The sequence below is a fragment of the Mandrillus leucophaeus genome, unplaced genomic scaffold, assembly GCF_000951045.1.
Source record: "Mandrillus leucophaeus isolate KB7577 unplaced genomic scaffold, Mleu.le_1.0 Scaffold502, whole genome shotgun sequence".
Lineage (NCBI taxonomy): Eukaryota > Metazoa > Chordata > Mammalia > Primates > Cercopithecidae > Mandrillus > Mandrillus leucophaeus.
The window spans coordinates 865963-892251 of record NW_012105388.1 but is presented as its reverse complement, the minus strand read 5'-3'; the positions used below and the strand labels follow the sequence as shown (position 1 = coordinate 892251).

Here is a 26289-nt window from a genome sequence, read left to right as displayed (position 1 = left end):
AATCCTTGTTCCCGAGAGCAGGAGTCATGCTAGATTTTCCAGGACCATGCCTTCACAGTTGGGCCTCATTCATCTGGTCTTGAGCAGCAGGTTGGTTCTGTTTTCTGTCTTCTGCATGCGTCGCATTGTGCTTCTTACTTTTCCAGAGGTTTTCCTTAAGAATACCACTTGATTTTGTCTCCACCATCTTCAGGTGACTTGGTACCTTATCTTTATCAGCTGGTTTCATTTTGCTCTGTCCTGAAGCATGTCTTTTGGGGTTAGGAATGCCCGTGCCTTCCAGGACCTCAAGAGAAAAATCTCTGTACCACACACTGGAGACTCCCCTAGCCTGACAGAGAGATATCAATGTTGGGAGAACAAGAAATATTTCTCTTTGTTTTTCCACTTGACATTTCTAAGTTTGTTTCCACAGTTTTCAAGTATTTGTACAACATTTCATGGGTTAGAGAATATTCATGCATCTGTTGTCGCATCTGAACCTTATAATCACCCTGAAAGGTGTTTTTATTATTCTCACTTCAACGATTAAGAAAGAAGAAGGTTGAGAGAAGGAAAATAATTTGCTCAAGGTCCCTTGGTAGTCTACATCCTCTACCCTAAAGTTCTGTTTTGGGCTATGGCAGGAGAGAATTGCGTGTCAAGACCTGGGCCTGCTGGAAGAGACCCAGTGGGTGTTGAGCAGGAGGCAAGGCACATGGATGTAGACTCAGGAAACCTTGCAGGTGACTCAAGACCTTTTACAGCCTCTGCAGTCCTAAAGTCAGCAGGCAGTCCCCATGGAGATGAGGGGCATTAGAGGTAGAATGCTAATACCTGGGGAAATATGGCTGTTTTAGTCAGGGTTCTCCAGTGAAACAGAACCAATAGGATATATGTGTGTGTGTGTGTGTGCGCGCGCGCACGCTTGCTTCCACATATTACATATGTTTATGTATATGTACACATACTTAATGTATGCATACACATATAAGAAATATTTAAGGAATTGGCTCACATGATTATGGAGGCTGAGAAGTTCCAAGATCTGCAATTGGGAAAGTAGAGACCCAGGAATGCTAATATATGGTTCCAGTCTGAGTCTGAAGACCTGAGAACCAGGAGAGCTGATGGTGTGAGTTTCAGTCTGCACATTGGCAGGCTTGAGACCCAAGAAGAGCCTGACCTGGCTGGAGAAAACCAATGTCCCCGCTCAAAGCAATCAGGCAGGAGGCATTCCCTCTTATTAACCTGTTTGTTCTATTCAGGTCTTCAGTTGGATTATTGGATGAGGCCAGGGAGGATGACAGAGTAAGATGAGGTCTCATGGCCAGAGACTGAAAGAGGGAATAAAGGATGAGAACTTGAAAACAACATAATTGATTCTAGTCAGGCCCCAAAATGTGAGATCATGAAGAAAAATCATGTGGCTGCCCAGATTTTCATAAAATGCTCCTTGAAAAGTACACAATATGGAAAGCAGAGCTTAAAAACAAGGATGAGTGCGAAGGAACAACCATTACTGAGAGAATTAAAACCCTGAATGCATTGGGCTTATGGAAAAGGCTGAAGATGAGAGAGAAAGGGGTGTGAAGGAAGACAGAGTTGGCACATGGCAAGGGGAAACTCTCAATCCCTTTTTTCTAACTCTCTTGGTTTTTTTTTTCCCTCTCAAGTAGATAACTGATCTTCAAATTAGAAACACTAGAACATATGTGATTTTAAAAAACAGAAGTTCAAAACCAAGAGGAAAAAGGAAGGTATTCCTCACTACTGTGTGTCCAGGCCTGAATCACTCGGCTTCTGGGCTCCTGAAAAATATGATTGCAAAATAGTGATTGGTCATCTTTGCAAAATTATGACGGATGGAGAAGAAACAAAAAGATTGCAAAAATAAAATATTGTACTTTTTAGAAACAGGGGCAAACCTGGATCAGGAATTACCAACTAGTGAATTTGTCATTGCTCCTGGGCAGAATTCTAGAAGAGATCATTAAGCAGATGGTCTGTGAGAACTTGGAAAAGGAAATCATGATCACTGGGAGCCAGTCCTAAAAAACCAGTTACCCAAGCATGTTCAGGAAATGTGCCTTACAGCAGTTGTGCAAATTAGCCTTGAGCGTTTGAGTAGACTACAGTTTGAACCAGCAATGAGATGTTATAACAGAAGAAAAAAATCATGATCAGAGATGCATTGCTAAAAATTCAATTCTAGGGCATAGAAAATATTTATCCAAATATACTCTGTGCTGTTCAGATCCCTTACAAATGAGTTCAGTTCTGTGAGCTGCATTTTAAGATAGTCACTGGCAAGTTGGAATATGTACAGAAAAAGTTAAGAGAAGATGGAACTCATATTTATTGAGTAAGCAACTTACCATGTGTTGGGCATTGTGTAAAATGTGGTATATGTGTTTTAATGCTTAAAACAATACCATGAAGAAGTCATTAATATGCCTATTTTAGATGAGGAAATGAAGGATTATGTAACTGAGTTTTTTTGCCTCAGGTCAACAGCTAGAAGATAGCAAAGCTAAGACTAAGACTTGAACCTTTCTCATCCCCAAACCCATGCTCTTTCCACAGTGCAAACCTGCCAGAGAAATAAGGAACTTGGAAAATGGGCCAGTTGAGAAACTATTGAAGGAAGAAGTAGTTCACTTTAAAAATGAAAGGAGTGCAGAGGAATCAGGGAGCAGGGAGGGCATTAGGAAGAATAGCTAATGTATGCCAGGCTTAATACCTAGGTGATGGGTTGATAGGTGCAGCAAACCACCATGGCACACGTTTACCTATGTAACCTGCACATCCTACACGTGTACCCCGGAACTTAAAATAAATTTAAAAAAGAAAGGAGTAAATATAAACATGATGTTTTTTCCATATATTAAAATGTGGGCCATTTGGAAGAGGACTAGCCTTGTTCTCTTAGATCCCTATGAATGGAACTAGAGCAGTAGTGTGGCAGTAATTAGAGCAGTTCACATTTATTAACCATTTGCTATAAGTTGACCCCTCTGCACACATTCATTCTTTAAACCTTACTAGCATGAGTGAGGTACAGCACAATGATTGTGCCTGTTTCACAGGTGAAGAACAAGAAGGGAGTTGAGATAATGACCAGGGTGTCCCAGCTAGTAAGTGGCAAATCTTGGGCTGAAATCCAGGTCTGTCCCTCTCAGGGCCAGTGTTCTCAGCCATTTTCCTCCACTGCATTCCTGTTGGCAGAATTCCAATCAACATGAGGGAAAATTTCCAGGTAACTAGAACCACTTAAAAAGGGATCAGATACTTTGTTAGAGAGTGAATTGCCTATCAGTGATGAATCCTGACAGACAGAGATGCTGGCTTGTATCCAGGCCTGATGACCCCACAGCTTTCTTTCTACCCTAAATTGTTGTTGTTGTTGTTGTTGTTGTTGTTGTTTTTCTATGATCTTGAGAGAAGCGAGTTTACCTATAGATGAATAGTTTGAGAAGGGGAGTATTGGTGGTGAGTCTAGTGGTTTTTAAAATCACGTTGTCCACCTAAATTCCAGCATGATGATAAACCCAAAATCCAGTTTCTTCCAGATGTTTTTCTTTCAGTCATTTATGGTAAGTTCTGTGGACATATCATGCATCTGCAGAAAGGTTTATTACTGTGTAAAAGCATAACAGTTCTGTTAGTAAGTAAAAATTATAATGCTGTACACATTTTGAAATAACAGTAAGAAATTTTAGGGCCAGCTGTGGTGGCTCGTACCTGTAATCCCAGCTACTCAGGAGGCTGAAGCACAAGAATCACTTTAACCTGGGAGGCAGAGGTTGCAGTGAGCCAAGATTTCACCAAGAAAAAAAAAATAGAGAGAGAGAAAGAAAAAAGAAATTTAAAGGAGAAGAAATTTTAGGAAAGTTGAAGGGGGAATAAAACCTTATAAAACCTTATTAACATTATATGAACCATTTTGGTATCCTCCTCTTTATAATTACAGTGAAAGTTGGGAAAATTGACTAAGGTACTTTTTGGAAGCAGGATTAGCAGAACTACCCTAGACTGACTTAAGGATAAAGATGAAGAAGGAAAGAAAAAGGGAAATCTTTCCTATTCTCTTGAGCACTCACCTTCCTCTACTCTTCCCCAGTTTCTACCACCCCCATAATCACAGTGCTTAAGAAAACCAAGTAATGGAGAAATAAGGGTTCTTGGAATATATTTCTTGATCTGGAAATTTGCGCCCAAGAGACCTTAATTTGCTGATTTATTATTTTGTTGATGAGTGAGGTCGCATGGAAAAACTTTCTGCCTCTTGGTTATGTTGGAGGAAACTTTTCTAAGCTTTAACTAGCTGACTTTTTGGTAAGCTAGAGATTATTTACTTTTAATAACAACATGCTAAGTTTCTGAAATCAGACATAGCAGAGCAGTCTCCAGAGAGCTGTGGTCCAAAGGCAGTAGCTGCATCCCTGTACAGTTCTTTTCAGATTTTCTGAAAAGATGCTTTATCTGTTAAGGTTAAGTTAACCTTGGCTTAGTGCCGTTCCTCTGTTCCTTCCACATCTCTGTCTTGTGGGCATGCCAGTTTGCATTCAAATCTGCTGTATCAGTTTTAAATCCAGTTCTCAGTCCTTTGGGTATTACATAAGAATAAATTAACTAAAGAATCCATGAAGTTTTACGTGTGATGCTGAACTAACTGGATCTGACTTCCTTGGGGAAAATGAATAGCCAGGCAGATCACATTTTAGATGCTCATTAATGACAGCTGGAACACCTCCCTCCCTTCTAAGCAGGCAAGGAACCTCCCATGTGCCAATCACTGTGCTGGCACTGGGGATACCGAGATGTGTTCCTTATTCCTTCAAGGAGCACATATAAAAACATCATAGTGTGAGATATGTGCTGTGGCAAAGTTGAGCCCCAGGGTATTCAGCAACTCAGACTACTGAAGAAAAGGGAGGGGAAGGCTGCTCTGAACCAAGTCTTGGAGGCCGCCAAAGGTGTTCACAGCAGTTGCAGAATTGGAAAAATGCACACGCCTAGTTCTGCAGGCCTGTGTAGGTCAGGACTCTGAAGGGAGATGACCCCGGAAAGGTAGGTACACCATGCTAAGGAGTTTGGACTTTATCCTAAAAGCAGTAGGAAGCCTTTGGATGGCTTCAAGAGGAAAATGATGGGATGTAATTTGTCTTTTCAAAAATAACACTTTGCTAGCAATGTAGAGAATGGGTTCACAATAGGTGAGTTAGGAAGCAGAGCAGCACACTGTTTAGAGGATGTCTTAAAAATCCAAGTGAAAAATGAGAACTCTTGATGATCAATACCTTGGAGTTGAAGAGAAAAACATAAACCAGAGACATATTAGGGAGCGAGTCTGCAAGGAACTTGCTCATGAGTGATGGATATTGGGGAACAGTGGAGGAAGCCATGGAGAATGACACCTGGATTTCTGGCTTGAGTAGGTATGGTGTCCCCTTATCAAGATGGGACTTGGGGAATTTTGGGGAATATGATGAATTCACTCAGGTGTATGAGGAATTTGAGAAGCTTGAGAACCATTCAGGAGGAGATGTCCAGGAAAGTTGGCTGAATGGGCCTGGAACTCAGGCAGGAGATGCTGAGATACAATTGTTGATTTGTCCCTTTGATGTTAGGAAGACAGTTTGGCATCATTAGAAGGATAGGGGACTGGAAACCACACTAAACAGCCTCTATTTCATTTAGAGATGATAGACCTGTGAGATGTACTGAAATGCCTGCTAGCTGAGTTTAGCAGAGAAACTGCAGTCCCCAAGGTGAACTTGGGCTTTTTCACAGTATTGTTTTCCTCTCTGTGCCCACCTTTCTTTTGAATTTTCCTCCCGGGCTTCTTGGGGTCCTGCGGCAAGAATCTCAGTTACTAGGCTGTTTAGAGGCTACATCAGTAAGGGGATGTAAGATGGCATTTTACTAACTATTCTACCTCCTCAGTAACTCCTGGAAGCGTTACTATTAGTAGTCCCATTGTACAGATAACAAAACTGAGCCTCTGAGGGGTGACATAGCTTACTTTTTAGTAAGTGGCAGAGTTGTTGATGAAGTTGCCGACTCTAAATCCCATTCTCTTTCTTCTGCGCAGCACAGACCTACACTAAAAGAAATCAGGCCTGTTAAATGCTTGAATGAAAGCCATCAGTGTTGTTAGTGGTGAAAAATGTTTTGTGGAAATGATGTGGCCTCTTAGGTGCTACCAAGAGCAATACTCTCCTTGGACTGCCCAAAACTAATTCCACTGATGCACCCGCCCCAACTCCCTGCACCGACCCCACAGCAGTCAGACCCGGAGGCTCAGGGGGGCCCTGTCCTAAGCCAGCTTAAGATGCAGCCTCTAGGGCCTTGCTTATAATTTTCCCCCTTTCTCCGGCCTTCCCTTCTCCCTACCTCTGCCCACCCCAAGCAGCCAGAATGATCCTTTAGTTTAAAGCATAAGCAAGTCAGTCCTCTGCTCAAAAGCTTCTGATGGCTTCTCATCTCACGTAGAATATAAGCCACAACCTTCAAAGCCTTCTACGTTTTGGCCTCTGGCTGCATCTATGACCTGGTTGCTGACCATGCTCACTCCACTTGAACCACACTCCGTTGAGCCTCCCTAGGTGTTTCTTGAATGCCTTTAACACCTTCTGAACACTGCAGGGCTTGTAAACTTGCTGTTCCCACTTCCTGCCATGGTTTAGCTCAGGTATCTCAGTGACTGACTCCCTTCCCCCATTCGGATCTCAGCCTCTCAGTGAGACCTCCCTGGCTACCCTGTCTAAAATAGCCCCCATCATGCTCCATCCCTTAGTCTGCCTTATTTTTCTTCATAGCACTTATTTTATATTTGCTTATTGTCATTGCCTACATGTAAGCTCCATGGGTTCAGGGGCTTTTTCTGTCCTGTTCCTATTGGGTCCCTGGCTGCTGGGATAGTGCCTGGCCTGCAGTGTGCACTCAGTGGCATTGATTGAATCATGGAATGAACACATGGATGCTGTGGTCCAGGCAGAGAGGGGACAGAGAGTGGGATCACTATCACCAAAGGAACTAAGAGTATCTTAGTCCCTCCCAAGGTGGTAAGCATTGCTGGTTCCCCAAGTCTCTGCATTTGGGGATAATTGTAAGCAGGCATCAGAAAACGTGTGTGCATCTTTCTGAGTAAGAAGCAAGTTTGTTGCTCTGATAAGGGTGGGAGTGATTTTTCCTTCTAACACACAAGTTACAGGGACAGGTTGGCCACCTCAGGAAATGGTTAACAATAGTGTCGTTTCCACTGTACTAAATCTGAAAGTCGCAGTGTTAGTGTTTGTGGAACCTGTTGAAAGTGCCTCCTGCACTGTGACTTTTTGATCCCAGAGGAAGAAGACTTTCTGTAATAACTTGGCTCTCATGAGCTGTGCTTCAGAGTATCCTTAAACAGAGCTTTCCTGGTTAGAGATTTGAACCTAAGGCCATTTTCAATGCATTTTTTCTGTTGTTCTTCCTTTAGGATCTTCTATGTCTCTCATGATTCCCAAGACTTGAAGATCTTCAGCTATATCGCTCGAGATGGAGCCAGCAATATCTTCAGGTGTAACGTCTTTAAATCAAAGAAGAAGGTAAAGAGGCGGTCGCCGTCCATCTGCTATTTTCCTGTAATAGATCCAGAGCACCCCCAACATTGGCCCGTCTCCCTGTTGAAGATGGCTGTTGTAATGCTGACATGGGGCAACTATCTCAGTAGTCTGTCATTGCTCCTATATAATGGAATTCTCTTTTAGCATCATCTGAACTTTGTACTTAGTTACATACAGATAATTGGAGAGGGATTGACCATTGACTATGTGCTCTGGGATGAGAGCAATAAACGGCACCAGGAGTGATGCTAACCTTAGCCCTGGAGTAGGAAAAAAGCGTTGTCATGTACTAAGGAGACCCTTCATCATAATTCTGTATATTGATTAGTGGGCTACAAAATATGAATACACATGGAGTCCGGTTTAGACTCAGTGTGTGATGTTGGTTATCCTGGGTGATTATTTGGTATGGCAACCCTGATACTCAAGTAAATGCAACTCTGAGGATTCTGAAGAGGCATTCTTTATATTAATGTCATTTCCCCAGGAGTCTAACACACACAACTGGGGTTTTAGAAGCCTAGAATCTAGCCCTGCCTCTCACTGGAACCCTGAGTGACATTGTGTAGGTCTCGGTGTCCTCATCTATGAAATGAAAAGAATCATCAAAATCAGCATTTCCTAAATGTGTTCTGTAAAACATTTATCAGCCAAAATGTTTCCTGTTAAAACTACCTGATTTAAGTTGCTGAGAAGGTCTGATAAAGAACATGTTGTTTAACCCAGAATTTCCCAAACTAATTTCACAATGGAACCATATTTTTTCCATGTAATATGTGTTAATATCCTGGGAACTATTTTTCCGCAGAGGAGATTTTGGAAAACACTGTATTTGTGCCCCTAAGGACCCTAATAAGTCCACCATTCTACAAACAAACTACTAAACCTGGCTTTCTACGAGAACTTCACTTTATGCTTTTATCTTCAGGCCTCTTTAATAGATATGTAGGTACCTTGTCAAGTACCTTGTCAATAACACATGCCAGGCTCCAGATTTACTGATAGGTGTCCTATTCTGTACCCTAGCTCCACAAAGAGAATTATGCTTTGTTAACTCAGCCTCTTCCTCTATGGAGATTTGTGCCCTTACCCACCCTGTTCCAGGCTTTTTAAATGCAGATCATGGAGTTGGATGAAAAGTGCTACAACTGGAAAGATGGCAGGAATAAAAGAGTAACTCGCCAGACTTCACATCTAGATAATAGTATAGCTGAGAGGGAAAAAAACATAAATGAGGCTAAGTCAAGCTGCATTAAGGAACTGATAGAAAGGGGAGTAGGAAGAGGGAGAGAAGGAAAAGCCATAGGCACTGGAGATGAGAAAGTTTAGGGTTTGGGAGAGTGAAAGGCTCATATGTGGCCTTGTGTAGGGGACCTGGGGAGGAGAGAAAAGGAAATACAAAGTGTTCCTGATCGTCATGAATTGGATCATCTGTAATGTTCTTTGACAGATGCAACAAAAGACTGGAATTCCCTTTTAATTCATTTTGAGTATTTGACTGTGCTTCTGATTTTAGTTTTGTACAAAGACTGGACCATGTGGACCCTGGAATTTATTAGCGTTACAAATAACACATAATCATTTGTCAGGTTCTTTAATAGTTAATCTTATTTTATCCTTATAATACATTTGTAAAGAAGGTAAGACATGTAATTTTCCCTTCCCAATTTTACAGATGAATAAATTGAGGCTCAGAGAGATTAAATGACTTGTCTGAGTTCTCATGAATAGGTACTGGCTAGAATAGAACCAGGAAGACATGCAGGACAAAAGAATTTTGAGCAGGAAACCTAGGTAAGAGGACCATTATATTATATTTGCCTTGCCATCAGATCTAACATAGCAATATGGACACAGTGGGGGCATCCACTTCTGACAAAACCTGAGTTTAAGAGCAGTGCTCACTTGGAACTTTGATCTTGAAGTGAAGCACAGAATGGAGTTCCCATTATCTGTGAAAAGGAGTAGTCATCTGGTTCCCTGTCATGTCAGCTTACAGCTCTTACAGCGAATTCTGATATCTAGCTCTTGTTTCCTATACCCCTTTCACCCTCACCTCCTGAGACCCTAGCTCTTCATAGAGTTGGTTCTCAGGTCCTTTCCTGGCCTGGAGCCATGCAGCTGAGGGGATTGTTTCCAGTCAGCCTGGGCGTTGAACCCCGTTGCTGCTGAGCTGTAGGTGGGAAGGCCAGTTTCCAAGCTAAGAAAGGAAAGTGAATTGTTCAACGAAGGATGCCAGAATTGGGGAGGGCTGGGGAACACATCTGCCAGGTTTTGCTTGCCCTCCTGCTTAGCCTCCAAACGTGGTGATTTACGTTTTTTATAAAGCACTTGTAATGTCAAGAGATAATGGTTAACTTGGGAAGGAGTTTTAACTGGCAAATCATAGGAATGTTTCAGAAGTGGCGGGCGATGGGGAAAGGACTGTAGAGGACATGTGTGTTGCGGAGATGTTGCTGGGTCATTGGAAGTCAATAGGGAGGCCTCTTGACTGGAAGCCCGCAGATGTGGATGTTCTCCAGAGCCCTCCTGTTGGTCATAGTGTGTAGAAAAACTTTGTCTGAGATCCTTGTTATGTCGGGACTTTGGTTATTGCTGTTTCACATCACATCATATCACCTGTGTATATGCCCATGGCACATTTCTCATGACCTCTAATGAGGTGTCATCATCACCCTCCAGTTCACATGGGGAAAGGGTTACCACCTCTGTTGGTTGAGAATATGGGTCAGGTGTCTCAGCTTTCCTGATTGATGGCCTCCCTCGACCTTGCTCCCTGCACAGCTATTACTCTGTACCTGTGAATTCCTTGGGCCACTCACACAGATAGCCAGTGTGGCTCCCACCTTGGGAGTTGTATCCTTGAGCTAAGTTTTTTTTCAACTGGGCTTTCACCAGAAGCTAGATAGCAAAATATTGAAGGAGTATAACATGATACCTGCTATGCTTCTATACTCCAGATTATCTAAGTTCCAGCCTCATATTACATCAAATAATAATATCTAACCTGTTTTGATTAGTTGCTATATGCCTGAGACTGTTCGAAGCTCTCTATATGAATGATCTAATTTTATTCCCACAGCAACCCTGTGAGGTAAAATGGGGCCTTAAGGCACGTAATGTGTGTAAAGACTCAGTAAGTAATGGAGTCAGAACTGAACCCAGAGGGTCTGACCGTGGAGCTCACACTCTTACCCACTCCATTATACTTTTGTTGTTGGCTCATGAAGAAGTTATGTAACTCAGAAGTTGCTTTGTTTTCCAAGACCCATTTGTAACTGGGTTCTGCTGTAATTATTACATGGGTATGAAGAGCTTCTTAACTCTGAATGGCCCAAATCACTTTAACATAGATTTTCCTTTTTTCCTCATAATATCCTTGTATGGTTAATATTGACTCAATTTTGTACTTGAAGAAAGAAAAGGCCCAGGGAAGTAAATCACCCTTGGTCACACAGCGAATCAGTGATGCCACTGAGATTAGAAACAGGCTTCCTCCTTCCCAGGCCAGGACTTTGAATGCTAAACCCTGTCAAACAAAACTCATATGAAAGATACATGAGCCTTTCTGGACTTGAGTTTTCTCTATCTGTCAAATAAGATGAAAGGCATCTCAGGAATGCTGATTGTTGTGTGTGAAGTGATGTGATCTTTAAGGAACAAATTCTCTATGACTGGGGAGGATTGTCAGGGTTGTGGCAGAGGGACCCTAGCACTCTTCAGACCTGTGCTAGAAAGGAGGGATGGGAGTGGGTCTTTTCCTCACTGTGAGCATCCAGTGGAGATGCTTGCTAATAACATGGGCACTCCTTGTTTCCCCTCCTTGGGGGATATAATGATAGTATTCATTTGCAGGGCCTTTTGCCTCTCGAGAAGCCTCTTGCATGGTCTCTTGACCTCTCCCGTGGAGTAGATGTGATCCTCCTGTCATTTTCTCCTAGCCCTAGGAGTATATGGCTGTCTGTCCTGATTACCAGTGACTGCACTTATTAATGCCTCAGTGCGTGAAGTGCGGGTGATTAACAGGAGCTGCAGGCATCTCCCCATTATCTTCATGGGCAGCTCCTTGAAATAATTTTGCCTGCAATCACAGCTCAATTGGTTTGGGTTAGGAGAAATAATTTCCTCCTATAATGCTGTCACTATCAAATTGGAGGCCACAGCTGTGAAGTTGAGCTATCCTTTAGAGGTTGTAATGGATTTTGAATGATAATGACAGCCATGTGGTAAAGAATAAGTCACTTGCCTGGTCAAGCTTATGAGATGAAAGATAGGAAAGTTCTAAAGTTAGGGAAGGAGTCTGTTTTTTATACTTTAGGTTGAGTTGGGAAGTCAAAATGCAGGAATCATGGGTCTCAGAACTCATCTAGTCTGAATCACTCTCTTTATGGATGAGAAAATCAATACTGAGAAAGGTGAATTAACTGTCCACAGTCACCCAGTTGGTTCTGACAGCACTGGGATTGTAACTCAGATTTCTTTTCTCTAGGGTACTATGTTTCATGGACTAGCAGAGTAGAAGGGAAAACACAGCTATCTATTGGAAACTTTAAGATGCAGTATGTCCTGTCAATGTAGAAAGTCACACCTGCTTTGAAACTAAACTTTCCTTATACTGAGCAATATTCTGATGTCCAAGGCATCACCTCAACCAAATTATATAACCGAATCCATTAAATAATGTGTTGGACAAAAACCTAACCCATCTACCATTTTAGAGCCTTAGTACTGTAGATCCTACTGTGTATAGAAGTCCAAATATAAATGTATGTTCATGCTTTGGCATTGTAAATTCCATAGATTAAGATCATTTGATAGATATAAGCTGAATCTTTTACTAAGATTCCCGCCCCCCCAGCCAAAAAAATACATTAAAGAAACATGACATTCCGTTCTATTTTTGTTGAGATTCCATGGCAGTTAAGGTCAAGATAAGGACATTATCTTTTATTGCTGTGATAGATGAGAATTATAAATCTGTGAGCTGACCTCATGGACTTCTGTTCTCTAAAATTCAGAACCACTTGTCAGTCAAATTTGAGTACTCAAAAGAGATGGGGGAGTGGAGGAGGGGACAGGGGAACAGTAAACTAGAGAGCTGGTAGATCATTAAAGAACCTTACCTTCAAGATGTGTGCCCCCATTATTCTCTTTTTTCTCCTCTTATTATTGTCATTGTCATCATCATCTTCATCTGGTATTTTGTACTTATACTCTCCACCTGCTTATCTGATGACTCTTAATCCTCTTTGTAAGTTGTAAAGAGAGAGCTTCTTCCAGGACAGTGAAATTCAGAACAGTGCCCAAGATTATTTATCAAATCAGCTACAGAATATGACTAATAAGAATCATTCTTTACATGTATATAGCACTTAAAGATTCCCAAATTTTATAAGACCAACCAACTACAAAGTCACTAAGAAAGAAAATAGAAAATAAAATCATGGTCTATGGCCATACCACCTTGAATGTGTCTGATCTCATTAGCTAGGCAGGGTCGGGCCTGGTGTGTACTTTGATGGAAGAAAATAAAATCATGATTGACTATAATTTTTCTATGGGCCAGTGAGGTACAGGAATCAACCTTTCGATTTATGCCTTCCTAAAGCTACCACTGTCAGCTTTTGTTTGCTTTTGGGTGTACAACCCACAGTGATTACAAATATAGTGTTACTTTCATGACCATTGCTACAGTTCATCAAATGTTGACTCCTGCTAGGTATGAAGTTGATACTCACATTAGGTGTACTGAGGAGAACAGCTGTTCATTGCATTTGGACTTAACTTTGGTTCTGGTTTGAGGGATGTCCTAGGGTTGTGGGAGAAGGAGCTGTGTCAGCGTGAAAAGATGGGTGGTTTGAAGAAACATTGCTGTGCGTATAAGGTAAGTGTATACAGTTCTAAGCTTCCTTTCCCCCTGTATTTTAACAAAATTGCCTGTAATTGACACTCCCATGAGCTTCAGTGCTCTCCATCTGGAGCTAAGAGCCACTCTGAGGTTAGACATCCCTTTCCAGCTTTGAAAACATCAAAGCAACAATATCCAGCCTAATCTTGACAATGAAGAGCCCTCAAATGCTCTGGGGCTACTAATAGAAAATGGCTTTTGGACGAGAAGATTTGATCTGTGTGGCAAAGCACTTTTAGGGGCTTATGTAAAACTAAACTGGATTTATACAGAAATAATGCAGTATAATGATGCTTTAAAAAAAAAATCTAGTAAATTCCAGAGAATCGCCAGATTTTGGAACTCAAAAAGGCTGCCTTCTCAATGTTCCACTTGTTTACTCTTTGTACCTCACTGCCTTCAATCTTTAAACCTCCGCCTTAGTCTCCAAAGGCCTGTATGTCGTCATGAGGTGGGAGCAACTGCTTCACTGTGATCTAGAAGACCCACAGACAAGCATTCATAAAAACTTCTGGAAGGGATTCTTTTTAAAGCTGCTGTTTACCAGAGTTCTCCCTCTTGGGTGAAGACATGGCTAATTAACAATAAAATCCCAGCGTGTATGATTCTTGCATTTCGGGGTTGAAGGCAAAACCAGTTTTCTTGCCCAGCAGGCCAGAAAGTGGGGTAACTAAGTGGGGTGGGCCTAGCAGGCAGGAGCCAGCATGGTTGTGCAGAGAGCAGATGGTGAAGACACAGCCCCTGCCAGGCACAGGCTGCCTCTACTGACCACCTTTAAGTAATCACCTCCCTAACGAGGTCTCCATATAGAATCCTCTAAAAGTAGACTTTTTAATGGTGAAGCAAGGAGAGCCTAAAAGGTCAGGGACATCAGAACTCACATAGCCGTTTATGAGTACAGTGAGGAGCTGTTTAGCCCCTTCTGACTCCTGGAGTGGTAGATAGGAAGGGCAATTCTTTTATGTGTATGTATGTAGTCATTCTGTAAAACAGTTAAAGTAGCTTGATTATGTGTTCCAGTGCAGAGGACTCTTTATAAAACATGCTACTGTGTCCTTTTACTGTGAATAGGATTGTAACTTGCACATTAAAGGAGTAAAATAAAGGATAAATTAAACCATTTTATTTAATTTATTAATTTAATTATTAAACTGTTTACCATTCAGTGTGCAGATCTAGAACTCTTAATGCAACAATTTCCTCACATATAGAAACTATCATACTACTTCAGACCAAAGATCCATTTGGCTCAGGAATTTACGTCTGATGCTATGGTGGAGGCTATGCTATCTGCTGCACAGCCTTTTGGATGTTAGCATGCATACATAAGAGGTGATTCCCTTAGTCACTTCATGTTTCTATTATGATAAAAATAGTTCCACCTTTCCTGCACTGCTTTTTCTTTTCTGTCTTAATTGCCTCTTGGCGCAGTGAATTCCATAGTCAGGATAAAACATTTCTTGAGCATTTACTGTGTGCCAGGCACTGTGGTAGGTGCTATCATATGTTCAGTTTTTCAGTGCAATTACAGAAATACTATAGAGAACAACTGATGGAGGGAGGATAGGAAGGAAATGGGAGGCTGAAGGATGGGATGCCCTTTCCAGAATGGGGAAGGCAGGACCAGTAAACCTAAAGTCTGCATTTTCTACTTTTTCAGGGGAATCAGGTAGAGATTAGGGTCAGCTGCTAATGCTAGGTAAAAATACTAGTAAAATGTAAAAATGAAGTGTTATCAATATTAAGCATTAAAACCAGCCCACTTCCTTATAGCCACTTTGGGCTTATAGATGGTTGAACATGTGAGTATGTTCCACATGTTTGTGCTTGATAAAGGTGGCAGAATAAAGATTTGAGCTGGAGTCTGCATCCTTAAGATGCTCAGTTCTGGGCATATCCCATCATCCATTGTCATCTTGTGATGCCTGAGAAATACAGGTCCTCTGTGAAGTCATTCTCCCACCACCTTTATCCTCTTATTTCAATCTGAGGGATTCCTTCCAAAGATAAATTTAGAAATTGGATTCCTACCCCTGTCTAATCCCATAGATCAGGGACATTTGTTTGAGGATCTTTAAATTTTTAATATCATCTTAAAAGCTGGTTAAAGGAAATATCTGTGATTTACAGAGATGATGGAATTTATAACACGTCCTCCTTAGGAAAACCTGAGATGTTATAGGAACAAACTCAGTAGTGAATTTGGAATTTCCTACATAACTGTATTTTAAAGGGGGAAGCTGGGTCTGTACCCTGGAAATGATACCGATGGGAAAAGACTAACTCAGTCTTAACAGATATTTATTCAGTATGAGATATCTGGGTTAATTCATGTAAGAGAAGAAAGTATGGAATTAAACACTTAATCTCTACATATCATTTAGACTTACATTATTTTATTGTTACAACCTAAAACATTTACCTTTTTTACCTCTTGTAAAGATACCTGGGGGAGCAAAATTCCCAAAAGTCAGAGAAGAAAGTAGAGGAAAGTTTCTGTATAGTGGACACTGGGTATACGTGGTAGGCAGAATAAGGTCATACCTAAGGTTTAGTAAACTAGTAATGAGCTTTGCTGGAGATTATTAACCATAGGCAGTCTGCTCTTACTCTCATAAAAGGAATAGGAACCAAAAGGTCTCAAAGCCTAGGGGAATAACACTTTTGGACGTAGAAGCCTTTTCTTCTCCCTTTTCACCTGAGAGTTAAGCTTCCTGGCACAGCCTCCTAAGCATAGCACAGCTTGATGGCTAACGGAAATGTAGAATGCTACATTTATTAGCTTCCTAGCCCACATTTGTTAGGGACTGTGTCTTCTAAATCACACCTTTTTGTGTGCTTTGGGAGTGGGAAGTGTAGGGGCTTCTTGCTTAGGACTGATGCCTACTGCTTCTCAACTTCCTGTGCAGATAGAAGAGTCATCTCTTACACACTGTAGGCCTACAGTATGAGAAGGGGCCTAAGCCTGTCTTGTGGACACAGGAGGAAATTAAGGGTAGACATAGAAAACAAAGGTTCTGATTCACCACTGGGTGATGGTGGACCCCACAGAAGTTACCCATCTCCTCATGCTTCGCTTAAGGTTCTTATCTCCCAGAAGTGTCAGCATGCTCCAGGTGAGAGACCAATGGAGAATATCCCTGGAGTTAGTATAATGGCTAAGAAAGGTTAGAGCTGTGAAACAGTTACTTCTAGGAGGAGATTTGAACTGAAGAATATAAGGAGCAGTAGAGTTGACTTGAGATCTCAAATTGACATGTAGATGATAATCAGTCAAGATGCCTTTTCACATTTATATGGATGCTCTGGCCTGAAATAAACAGAAGGAACGTAGAAATGACTCCAGGCTTGAGGAAAAGCAATTTTAGAAGTTATACCCAGCAAAGAATGGACTACAGCAGTTGTTCCATACACAGGGTTCCAAGGTCCCTAGGAGTTCATGAAGATAGTAATGAGAAAGATGAACTCATTGTAATATGAGCTTCATTTATGCATTTCATATTACAATTAGCTGATTTTTTTTTAACTACCTTCAACAAGGCCTCCTAGGCTTATCAAAACACTGGATATGAGTTACGTAATGTAATACCAGCTACCACATGCTGATGAAAAGCCCTACTTGATTGCTGCCATTACCTGGGGGGGTTGGATGTGATTGATGGACTATATGATGTCAACAGGTGGCCATGGCTGACCTGAAGTGAGATCATCCAAAACATGATTAATGTTAGACTTGAGTATAGGGTGACAATCACAATTAGATTAAATTGTAGCCCGTGGTGGTGGGATGCTTGAGGTCCACTGAAGTAAGAGAAGCAGTGTGCTGAGCCCTTCCCAGCCTGAGCTCTGAAACTCTAAATAAACCATATCACTCATTTCTGTCCTTGAAAGAAAGAAAAAGCTGACATCATCAAACCATAATCAGTTATCCACCTTTGAGGCCATGCCCTGGAACCCCTGCATGTGGCTCTTCCTCACAGTCTGCATGGGTGGCCTAAGACTCTACATAAGGCTTCTTTGTCCTGTCTCTCCTCTCCTAGTTAAACGGTGGAATACTGGGAACTAGGGTCAAGTTCCCTTCTTGGGTTCTTAAAACAAGAGATTAAATACCAAAAGAAAAGAAAGGAAGGAGCCACAGGACAGACACAAGCACATGAGGTCTTTGGAGTAAGTCTGGGCAAGGCTTACCTTAGATTTAGTTGGCTGCCAACTAGTAGTGTTCCAGAGGAGCTGGGTGCTGAGCTTTCATTGGTTTCTGCTGTTTAGGCCATGGCTTCCAAGCCTCATGTTACCACTGCCCTTGCTCTGTAGGAGGTCCAGGAAAACTCAACATTTGCAGCAGCATTCAAAAAAGAAAAAAATGATAGCCGAGTTCCTCTTAGTTTGATGGACCCATTGAACATTTGATCATGGTTGGCAAAAGATTCTGAAGCATATTGACTACTTGTGTTACCCATGGGAGGGAAGAATTGGGGCTAAGTCCATAATTGGCATATTTGCTATCTGTCCTTTCAGTTGACTGATTATTTCAGAACTGTGGTGACAGTTTCTGTTTTCTGGAGTATTTCAGGAAGGGAAAATGTCTTTGCACTCGTTTGTATGTGCATATCTGAGCAACTTTAGATTTTTCTGTCTCTTTCCTTTGCTGCTGCATGAGTTTCTGTCCACATGCCCCTTGCACATCCTCACCCACCCTGTTCTTCTCCTTTCTCCTTCCCAGAGCCAAGCTATGAGAATTGTTCGGACGGTAGGGCAGGCCTTTGAGGTCTGCCACAAGCTGAGCCTGCAGCACACGCAGCAGAATGCAGATGGTCAGGAAGATGGAGAGAGTGAGAGGAACAGCAACAGCTCAGGGGACCCAGGTAGGTATTGCGGCTTCTGGGGATGTGGGTGGGGAGGCAGTGCACACAGTAGGCTCCGGTGGATCACTGCCCCGAGCCCCGGGCTGTGAACTCATTTTAAGAAACATTTTATTTTTTCCGTTTCTCTCTATATTCTAGATTCTCTTTAAGGAACATGTATTACTTTTATAACAGAAATTAAAGATGTTTAAATTATTAAATGAGGAAGTATTTAAACTGGATATCAGGGAGAGGTAGAGCTGCTATGCTCCCAAATCTGACTTCAAAGAAAATTTCAGTAAAAAAGCACCCCCATAAAACAAATTACAAAGAACATAAATTTATAATTACCTAGTTTGTTTTATTAAATTTCTAACTTCTGTAGTTCTATAAGCCCTCAATGTGGATAGTATTTTAATATCCCCAACTTTCAAGCCTCATTAAAAGTCAGGAAAGAAGCCGGGCGAGGTGGCTCACGTCTGTTAATCCTAGCACTTTGGGAGGCTGAGATGGGCAGATCACTTGAGCCCAGGAGTTCAAGACCAGCCTGGCCAACATGGCGAATCCCTACCTCTACTAAAAATACAAAAATTAGCCAGGTATGGTGGTACATGCCTATAGTCCCAGCTACTTGGAAGGCTGAAGCAGGAGAATTGCTTGAACCCAGGAGGCAGAAGTTGCAGTGAGCCAAGATTGTGCCACCATACTGTAGCCTGGGCTACAGAGCTAGACTGCCTCAAAAAAAAAAAAAAAAAAAAAAGGAGACAATAAATGTGAAAAAATGAAGTATGGGCAAGAAAAAGAGCAGGTAAAAAAAATATATTGCTTGTGTTCATATTTAACATGGGAAACCCAAGAAAATAAACTGAGAACTATTAGAAATAATAAGAGAATTCAGCTAGAAAGTCAAAGTTAAATAAAACATACAGATGTATCTGTGATTTTCATATATTCCAAGAACAGCTGGTTAGAAGTCATAGTGGAGGAAAAAATCTTTTAAAATAACAATTAAGAAAATAAGATACTTATGTTTCCTCTGAAAAAAATCTTAAACAAATGGAAAGGCATGGCATATTCTTGGATAGGAAAGCTCAATGTCATAAAAATGTTAATTCTCCCTTTGTTAATCTATAAATTTAACATGACAGTACAGATTTCTAACAGCAGAAGAGGCACCACAATAAGCTACAGTATTCAAAACCCATGGGATATAGCTAAAGCAGTGCTCAGAGGAAAATTCAAAGGTTTAGTTATTTACGTTAACAGATGACAAATCATGAAAGTCAAATGAATTAAGCATCCCACTCAAAAAGTTAAAAAACAACAAAAGAAACCCTAGCCTGCAAATGGCAGCATTGCAAAGTGGCTCAGAGAGAAGACCCTTGCTACGCATTGTAGCTGCACCAGTCGCTGCCTGTGCAATCTTGGGCAAGTTCCATAACCTCTCTGAGCGTTAATTTACTGTTTACTCTTCTGAAAAACAGAAATAGCAGTACTGTGTACTTCAGAATTATTGACATAATTAGATAAACTGATACTTTTAAAATGCCGAGCCTGGTGCTTGGCACAGAGTATGCACCACATACATGTATGCTATTATTATTTTTAAGTAAATATGTGAAAATTTAAAAAACAAGAATAGAAAAAAATTCTGGAAAAGATGAATGATAGCAGAGGAGGAGTGGCTTTCTACTTATGAAAAGACATGATAAAGCTATAACAGGTAAAACTGTGCTTATAATAGGTAAAACACATGTTCAAATAAGTGCCCAAATGGATCAGAATAGAAACTCATATACAGACCCAGATGTGTTTGCAAGTTTAGCATATGATAGAGGGAGAATTCCTATGGAGAAAAATGTGGAAATCCTTATTAAATTTGAAAATTCATATGCCTTTTGACCCCCAAATTTCCTTCAAATTCGCTTCTAAGAATTAATCCTAAAGGTAGACCCATACAGGTATGAAATGATTTCGATGTAAGGTTACATAGCAAAGAATTTGTTATAGAACCAAAGGATCAGAAACAGCAAGAGGAGACTTTTAAATAAATTACAATATGGTATGAATAATGGAATACTGCACAACCGTTAAGAAGAATGAGTTAGTTCTCTATGAACTGATTTAAAGCCGTCTTCAAGATATGTTGCTTACTTAAAAACGTCAAAGTTTGGAATTGTGAAAAAAGGAAAAAAAATAGAATTATGGGTATGACATGCTACCAATTGTATTAAAAATGCATAGGTTTAAATGTGTGCGTATATGTAGGTATATATGTGTACACATGCAAGGACACACACACATGTCTTATGCATGGAATATCTCCAGAATAGTACACAAGAAACTGGTAACTGGTTCATCCTGGGGAAAGGAACTGGGTGGCTGAGGTGGCAGGAAGATTGACTTTTCACTGTGCTTTTACAGCCTTTATACTTTGGATATATATTAGTTATAAATCTTCAAAACCTGACATTATTTTCATCCTAGTGCTCAGTTTCTATGTGACTACAGGGAATTACTTTACTTCTCTTTTGGCTTACTCATTTCTGTTAAGTAATGACATTCTATTACTAATGACAGCATCTCAGTGATCTTGACTCATAAAATATGATCACACAGATGGAGCCTTGCATTTTGTCATGTACTCTTGGCCAGTCTCAGTTTATAGCAGGCCATAGTACTAATGTGATGTAAACCTTAAAATTTTTCCATCTCTGTGATCTAGGGCTTAGAGATAAAACAAAGAGCTAGAGGTAGACTTTGGCAAATATTTTACATATCTCCGCTGGTCAATTTTTAGAGCGTAATGGTGACAGTTTCCTATAAACCTAATATGGAGGACACATCAGACCTCTAGCTGGTTGCTTAGCTCAAAGAACGAGGCCAATCTGCTCATTTCTGAATTGGAGGATTTGCCGTAAGAACTGCTAGCTGGAGAAGATTGAAGTCTTACATTGTTAACTCTTCTTTGGTCATGTCCATGCCCTGTTGGTGGCCTAGTTGGTGGAGAGCCACATCCTAACTCTCAAAAGCTTGTAAACCCACAGTCACATTGGCAGCCAGTATACACATGTACAAAGAAAGGTTAACCAAAAATGGAAACGGTATTTTCTCCGATGAAGACACCTGTTCCTGGAGTGAAAGGGGTTGGACACAGAGAGGGTGCTCAGAGGTTGAGCGTTTGAACACTTATTATCACAGAACAACCGTCAGAGGAATTTAATCTAATCTCCAAGTACTTAATCAGAACCTGTCACTCAGCTGCTGGCCACAGAGGTCAGGGTTATATGGTCTGGCCAGGTGGAGAGAACCACCTGGATAGCATTTTATGTAAACAACACCAAGGGCTAGATCTTATTTCCCTTTTGCAGCGATAGCTGCTCTCGCCTGCCACTTCTGGCCCCTGCAGTAGTCTGCTGGGTGGAGTGGGTTTGATGTGATTCACGATTTCCTGGGGACTCAGTGGGGATTCCATAAGGATCACTTCCTATCCTTTTCTTTCTGTCTTACCTCCCTCACTCCTCCCTTGTTCCCTGAGCTCTTTCCTGCCCTGAACATATAGTAAGTAGCATGGACTTTTCAGCCACAGTCAACACTGTTCCCTCTGCCATGGGTCCCTGCCTTCACCTCCATGCAGACATCTTACTCATCCTTCAAGCCCAGCACTGTCTTCTGGGAAGCCTGACTTTCAGCTCCCACTCTCATTCAGAAAATTTAAACCCTTTTTTTCTGGGTTCCTGTGTTTTCTTCACTCCTGGCTGATGCCGTTAACATTAACATTTAGTCCACTGTGTACCAGACATATAGCATAGTGTCCTCTGTCTTTAGTGGAGTGTGAGCTCTGGCAGGGTTGGGACTTCCTAGCACAGTAAAGACTTGTTGAATAAACTGACAAACACAGTCAGTGAGTGTGGCAAGGAGTACATATGTTTTAGTCATTGTCAACAAGTGTTTGTTAAATGCTTACTGTATGCCAAAATGAACAGAGATTAAGTAGAGATTTCAACTTTTAAGCGACCCCTTTTGACGAGGAATGATGACACTTGGTGTCGGGGGAGCAGGTAGAATTGAGGTGAGACTGGGAGGCTGAGCAGAGTATTGATGAGAAGGTGGTGACAGTGACCATGGCTACAAATAGAGGCCAGTGTGGTCACACTCCTTGATTGTAACAGATGGTCAGCTTGGAAATAACAGGCATACCAGCTATGCTTCTCTCTCTTTTATATTACCTTTTTGGAGATAGTTTTCCAAAAATCACATTACTAAACGTGAGACCTCAGCTGCTTGGCATCTTCCATATACTACTCTTCCTAAGAAAAATGGAATTGATATTCTACATGAGGAAACATCTGGGTCCATTCTAGGAAAGCCCATCAGGCCCAGTATAGCTTCTTCAAGGTTTAAGATATCCAACAGAGCGCTCCTCTCTGCAAGGAGATCAAGCATGGGCTGGATGTGTTAAATAATATGGGCCTCTCTGCAGAGAAAGGGAGACAGCAAGAGCTCTCCCCTGCTCGTGTAGGTGAGGAGAGGGCCTGTGGGGTGATGGAAATTGTTTAGGGACATACAGAGTAAGAGAGAGACAGAGAGAGAGGCCAATTTTAAAGAATTGGCTCATGGGCCTATAGAGGCTTGGTAAATCCAAAATTTGTAGGAGAGGCAAGGCAGGCAGGCTGGAGATCCAGAGAAGAATTGCAGTTTGAGTCTGAAGGCCAGCTGCTGGCAGAATTCCCTCTGCCTCCAGGTAGGTCGGCATTTACTCTGTTAAGACCTTCAACTTGGCTGGGCGTGGTGGCTCACGCCTGTAATCCCAGCACTTTGGAAGGCTGAGGCGGGCGGATCACCTGAGGTCAGGAGTTCAAGACCAGTCTGACCAACATGAAGAAACCCCACCTCTACTAAAACTACAAAAAATTAACTGGGCGTCGTGGTGCATGCCTGTAATCCCAGCTACTCAGGAGGCTGAGGCAGGAGAATTGCTTGAATCCAGGAGGTGGAGGTTGCAGTGAGCCGAGATCGCACCATTGCATTCCAATTGGGGCAACAAGAAAGAAACTCCATCTCAAAAAAAAGAAAAAAAAAAAAAAAAAGACCTTCAACTGATTGGATGAGGTCTTCCCACGTTATGGGGGAGTAATCAGCTTGGCTCAGACTCTACTGATTTAAATGTTAATCTCACTTTAAAAAATACCTTCACAGCAACATCTAGAATAATGTTTGACCAAATACCTTGGTACAGTAGTGGCCTAGCCCAGTTGACACATAAAATTAACAGCCACAGAAATGAAGAGACAGAATGGCACGATGGAGAGAGAGCTGGAGCTGTGGGTTAGAGAAGCCGCTGAGGGCTTGGGTTCCAGCACTGGAACCACTGGGACTTGAATCCTGACTCTTCCACCTTTCAGCTGGCTAATCCTCAGCAAATTTCATGCTGTCTCTGGAGCTTCATTTTCTCATCTGTCTGGTATTGTGAGAGAATGTATGTAAAGCAGCATAGTGCCTAGCATATAATATGCTCTCTATAAGTACCCACTGTTTATCGAGTTTTCTAATGTTATAAGTACCTACCGTTTATTAAGTTTTCCAGTGCGGACTCCAGAATACATGACCTCATCTGTACACTGAGAGAGCTAGACAAGGCCTCTCCAGTACTGATTTTATAATGGGTCCAAGTGAAATGATTAACTGGACGCCCTCTGGTTATTGTGTAGTGCCGAGGCCATGAGGCTAAACATACTTTGAGTCTGAACATTTGGAATTAGCATTTGGTTCTGGGATTGGAAATGTTTTCTTATCAAGGAAGGCTGTTAACTGCCTAGCCCATTAGTCACTTCCTTTTTACAGCCCCATATGCGTTTTCACTGTCTATAAACTGCTAGGAATGTGTTTCTTCTTACTGTAAATGCTTCTCCCAGAGCATTTTTGGCTCTACTAAGATTGTTGTCTAATGGGGCACCTTGAGCGCCTAGAGTGGAACTGTTGGCTGATGTTTTTTTATGAGAATCTCACTTTCCATGTTTGGGAGCTTTTCATTTAGTGCAATGTTTATCTTTCCAGTGGAGATATGTCCAGTGACATGTCCACCTGACATGTCAGCAGACCCTCCATTGTGCAGAGGAAACATGTTTACTCCGAGGAGCTGGAAAGCACTGTATTGTCACGTCTTTTCCTTGTTTTGCTTTCAATGATGTTGCTCACTTTCATTGTGTGCCTCATCCCTCTCTGCCTCTTTGTGCCTGTCTTTCATTCCTCCCTGTTCTTACTACTCTTCCCTCCCTGGGGGAGTTTTATCTTTTGTATCATTTGGCAGCAGCTGCCCTTGGCCATCCCTGGGACTCTGAGCCAGGTGGGGCCACTGGCCCTGTGGCACTTGCCCTGTTGTGACCTATACTGCTTCTCTCACTCCTCCTGGAGAGGGTTTCCTGGGAGAGATCCTGTTCCCTTGGAGGTGACCCTCCTTCCCCAACTGCAGACAGTCCAACATGAGAAAGGACCTAGAGCCTTTTGGTAGAATAGAACTTTTTGAAAATAAAACTTTTTTTTTTTAATGTGAGAAAAGCACCTAAAATCTACTCTCTTAGCAAAGATTGTGAATACGATATTGTTAACTAGAATCCTCATGTCGTACATTAGAGTTCCAGCCTCATTCATCCTACATACCTACAACTTTGTATCCTTTGACTTACATCTCTCCCTTCCCCCCAATTCCTGGTAACTATCTCTTAGGGTAGTTATGATGATAAATCAGTTAATACAGGTTGAGCATCCTTAATCTGAAAATCCAAAATCTGAAATGCCCCAAGATCGGTAACTTTTTGAGCACCAACATGACACCACAAGTGGAAAATTCCACACTTGATACCTTTGCTTTCTGATGGTTTCATGTATACAAATGTTGTTTCATGCACAAAATTGTATAAAATTACCTTCGGCTATATAAGGTGCATATGAAACATAAATGGATTTCATGTTTAGACATGGGTCCTATCGCTAAGATATCTCACATATATGCAAATAGGCAACTCTAACATCTGAAACACTTGTAGTCCTAAGCATTTCACGTAGGGGTACTCAGCCCGTACACATAAAACTAGTGCAGTGCCTGGAGCATCGTAAGTGCTGTTTAAGTTTAAGCTGTTATCGTTGCGGTTTCAAGGCAAAAAGTGGCCATTTCAAGCACTTTGGGACTGAGCTTGTAACTTCTTACTCATTTGACTGTACCAATCTGGCTAAACCCAAATTCCACTTTAACTCAGTAGTATTTTTTCATTTTCGCCCTGTGACACTGAACAGCACTGGAGAAAACTGCCACCCACAGACCGATTACACATTTCTGATCCCCAAACTCAGCCAGGGCTACTTCACCATTCAGCAGCCCTGCTTGTCCCCATCTTCTGTCTCAGTGGACAGTGGCCTTCTCCTGTCACCTGCCTCTGCATTCCACCTCCATCTCACCTCCTCTGGAACTTTGAGCAACTGGTTATCTCATGCTCCTGAATCTTTACCCAAATTATCTGCTATTGCTGACTTTGCCTTCCTTGCCCAACTGCAGATAGATAAGGCCAGGTCTTTCTTATCTTAAAAGCAGAACAAAATTAAGCCTTTCTTGTCCCTGTATCTCCTTCTGACCCATGACCTTATCTCTCTCCTTTCCTTGGTAACCAGGCTTCTTGCACAGCTTGTCTGTACTCACTGTCTGTTTTCTTATTTTGTCCCACTCTTTCTCTCCACTCTTGATATATTTTCAACCTCCAGTGATCTGGTGTCTGCTGCCCTGCCAGCCATTCCTAAAGCTACCAGGCAGGGGTTCCTAAGGGCCACCTTTCTCTGTAGTGCTCAGCCCTGGAATGAAGTGCATCTTTGCAGTTTCTGACGTACCCCTACTCCACACTCCTTCCCTCTTGACTCTGCTAGCTGCTTTTCAGCATGCTTTGTAGGCTCTTCTTCTTCT

The 26289-nt window shown here is 41.7% G+C and overlaps 1 protein-coding gene across 2 annotated transcripts in view; it reads left to right on the top strand.

Moving 5' to 3' along the window:
• Positions 1-26289, top strand: part of LOC105551000 (carboxyl-terminal PDZ ligand of neuronal nitric oxide synthase protein) — a 336582-nt gene that overhangs the window by 273430 nt on the left and 36863 nt on the right. For both annotated transcript variants that reach the window (XM_011996099.1, XM_011996098.1), the window contains exons 5-6: positions 7463-7571; positions 18218-18359. In XM_011996099.1, the coding sequence (XP_011851489.1) occupies positions 7463-7571; positions 18218-18359 (251 nt within the window). The remainder of the gene's footprint in view (positions 1-7462; positions 7572-18217; positions 18360-26289) is intronic.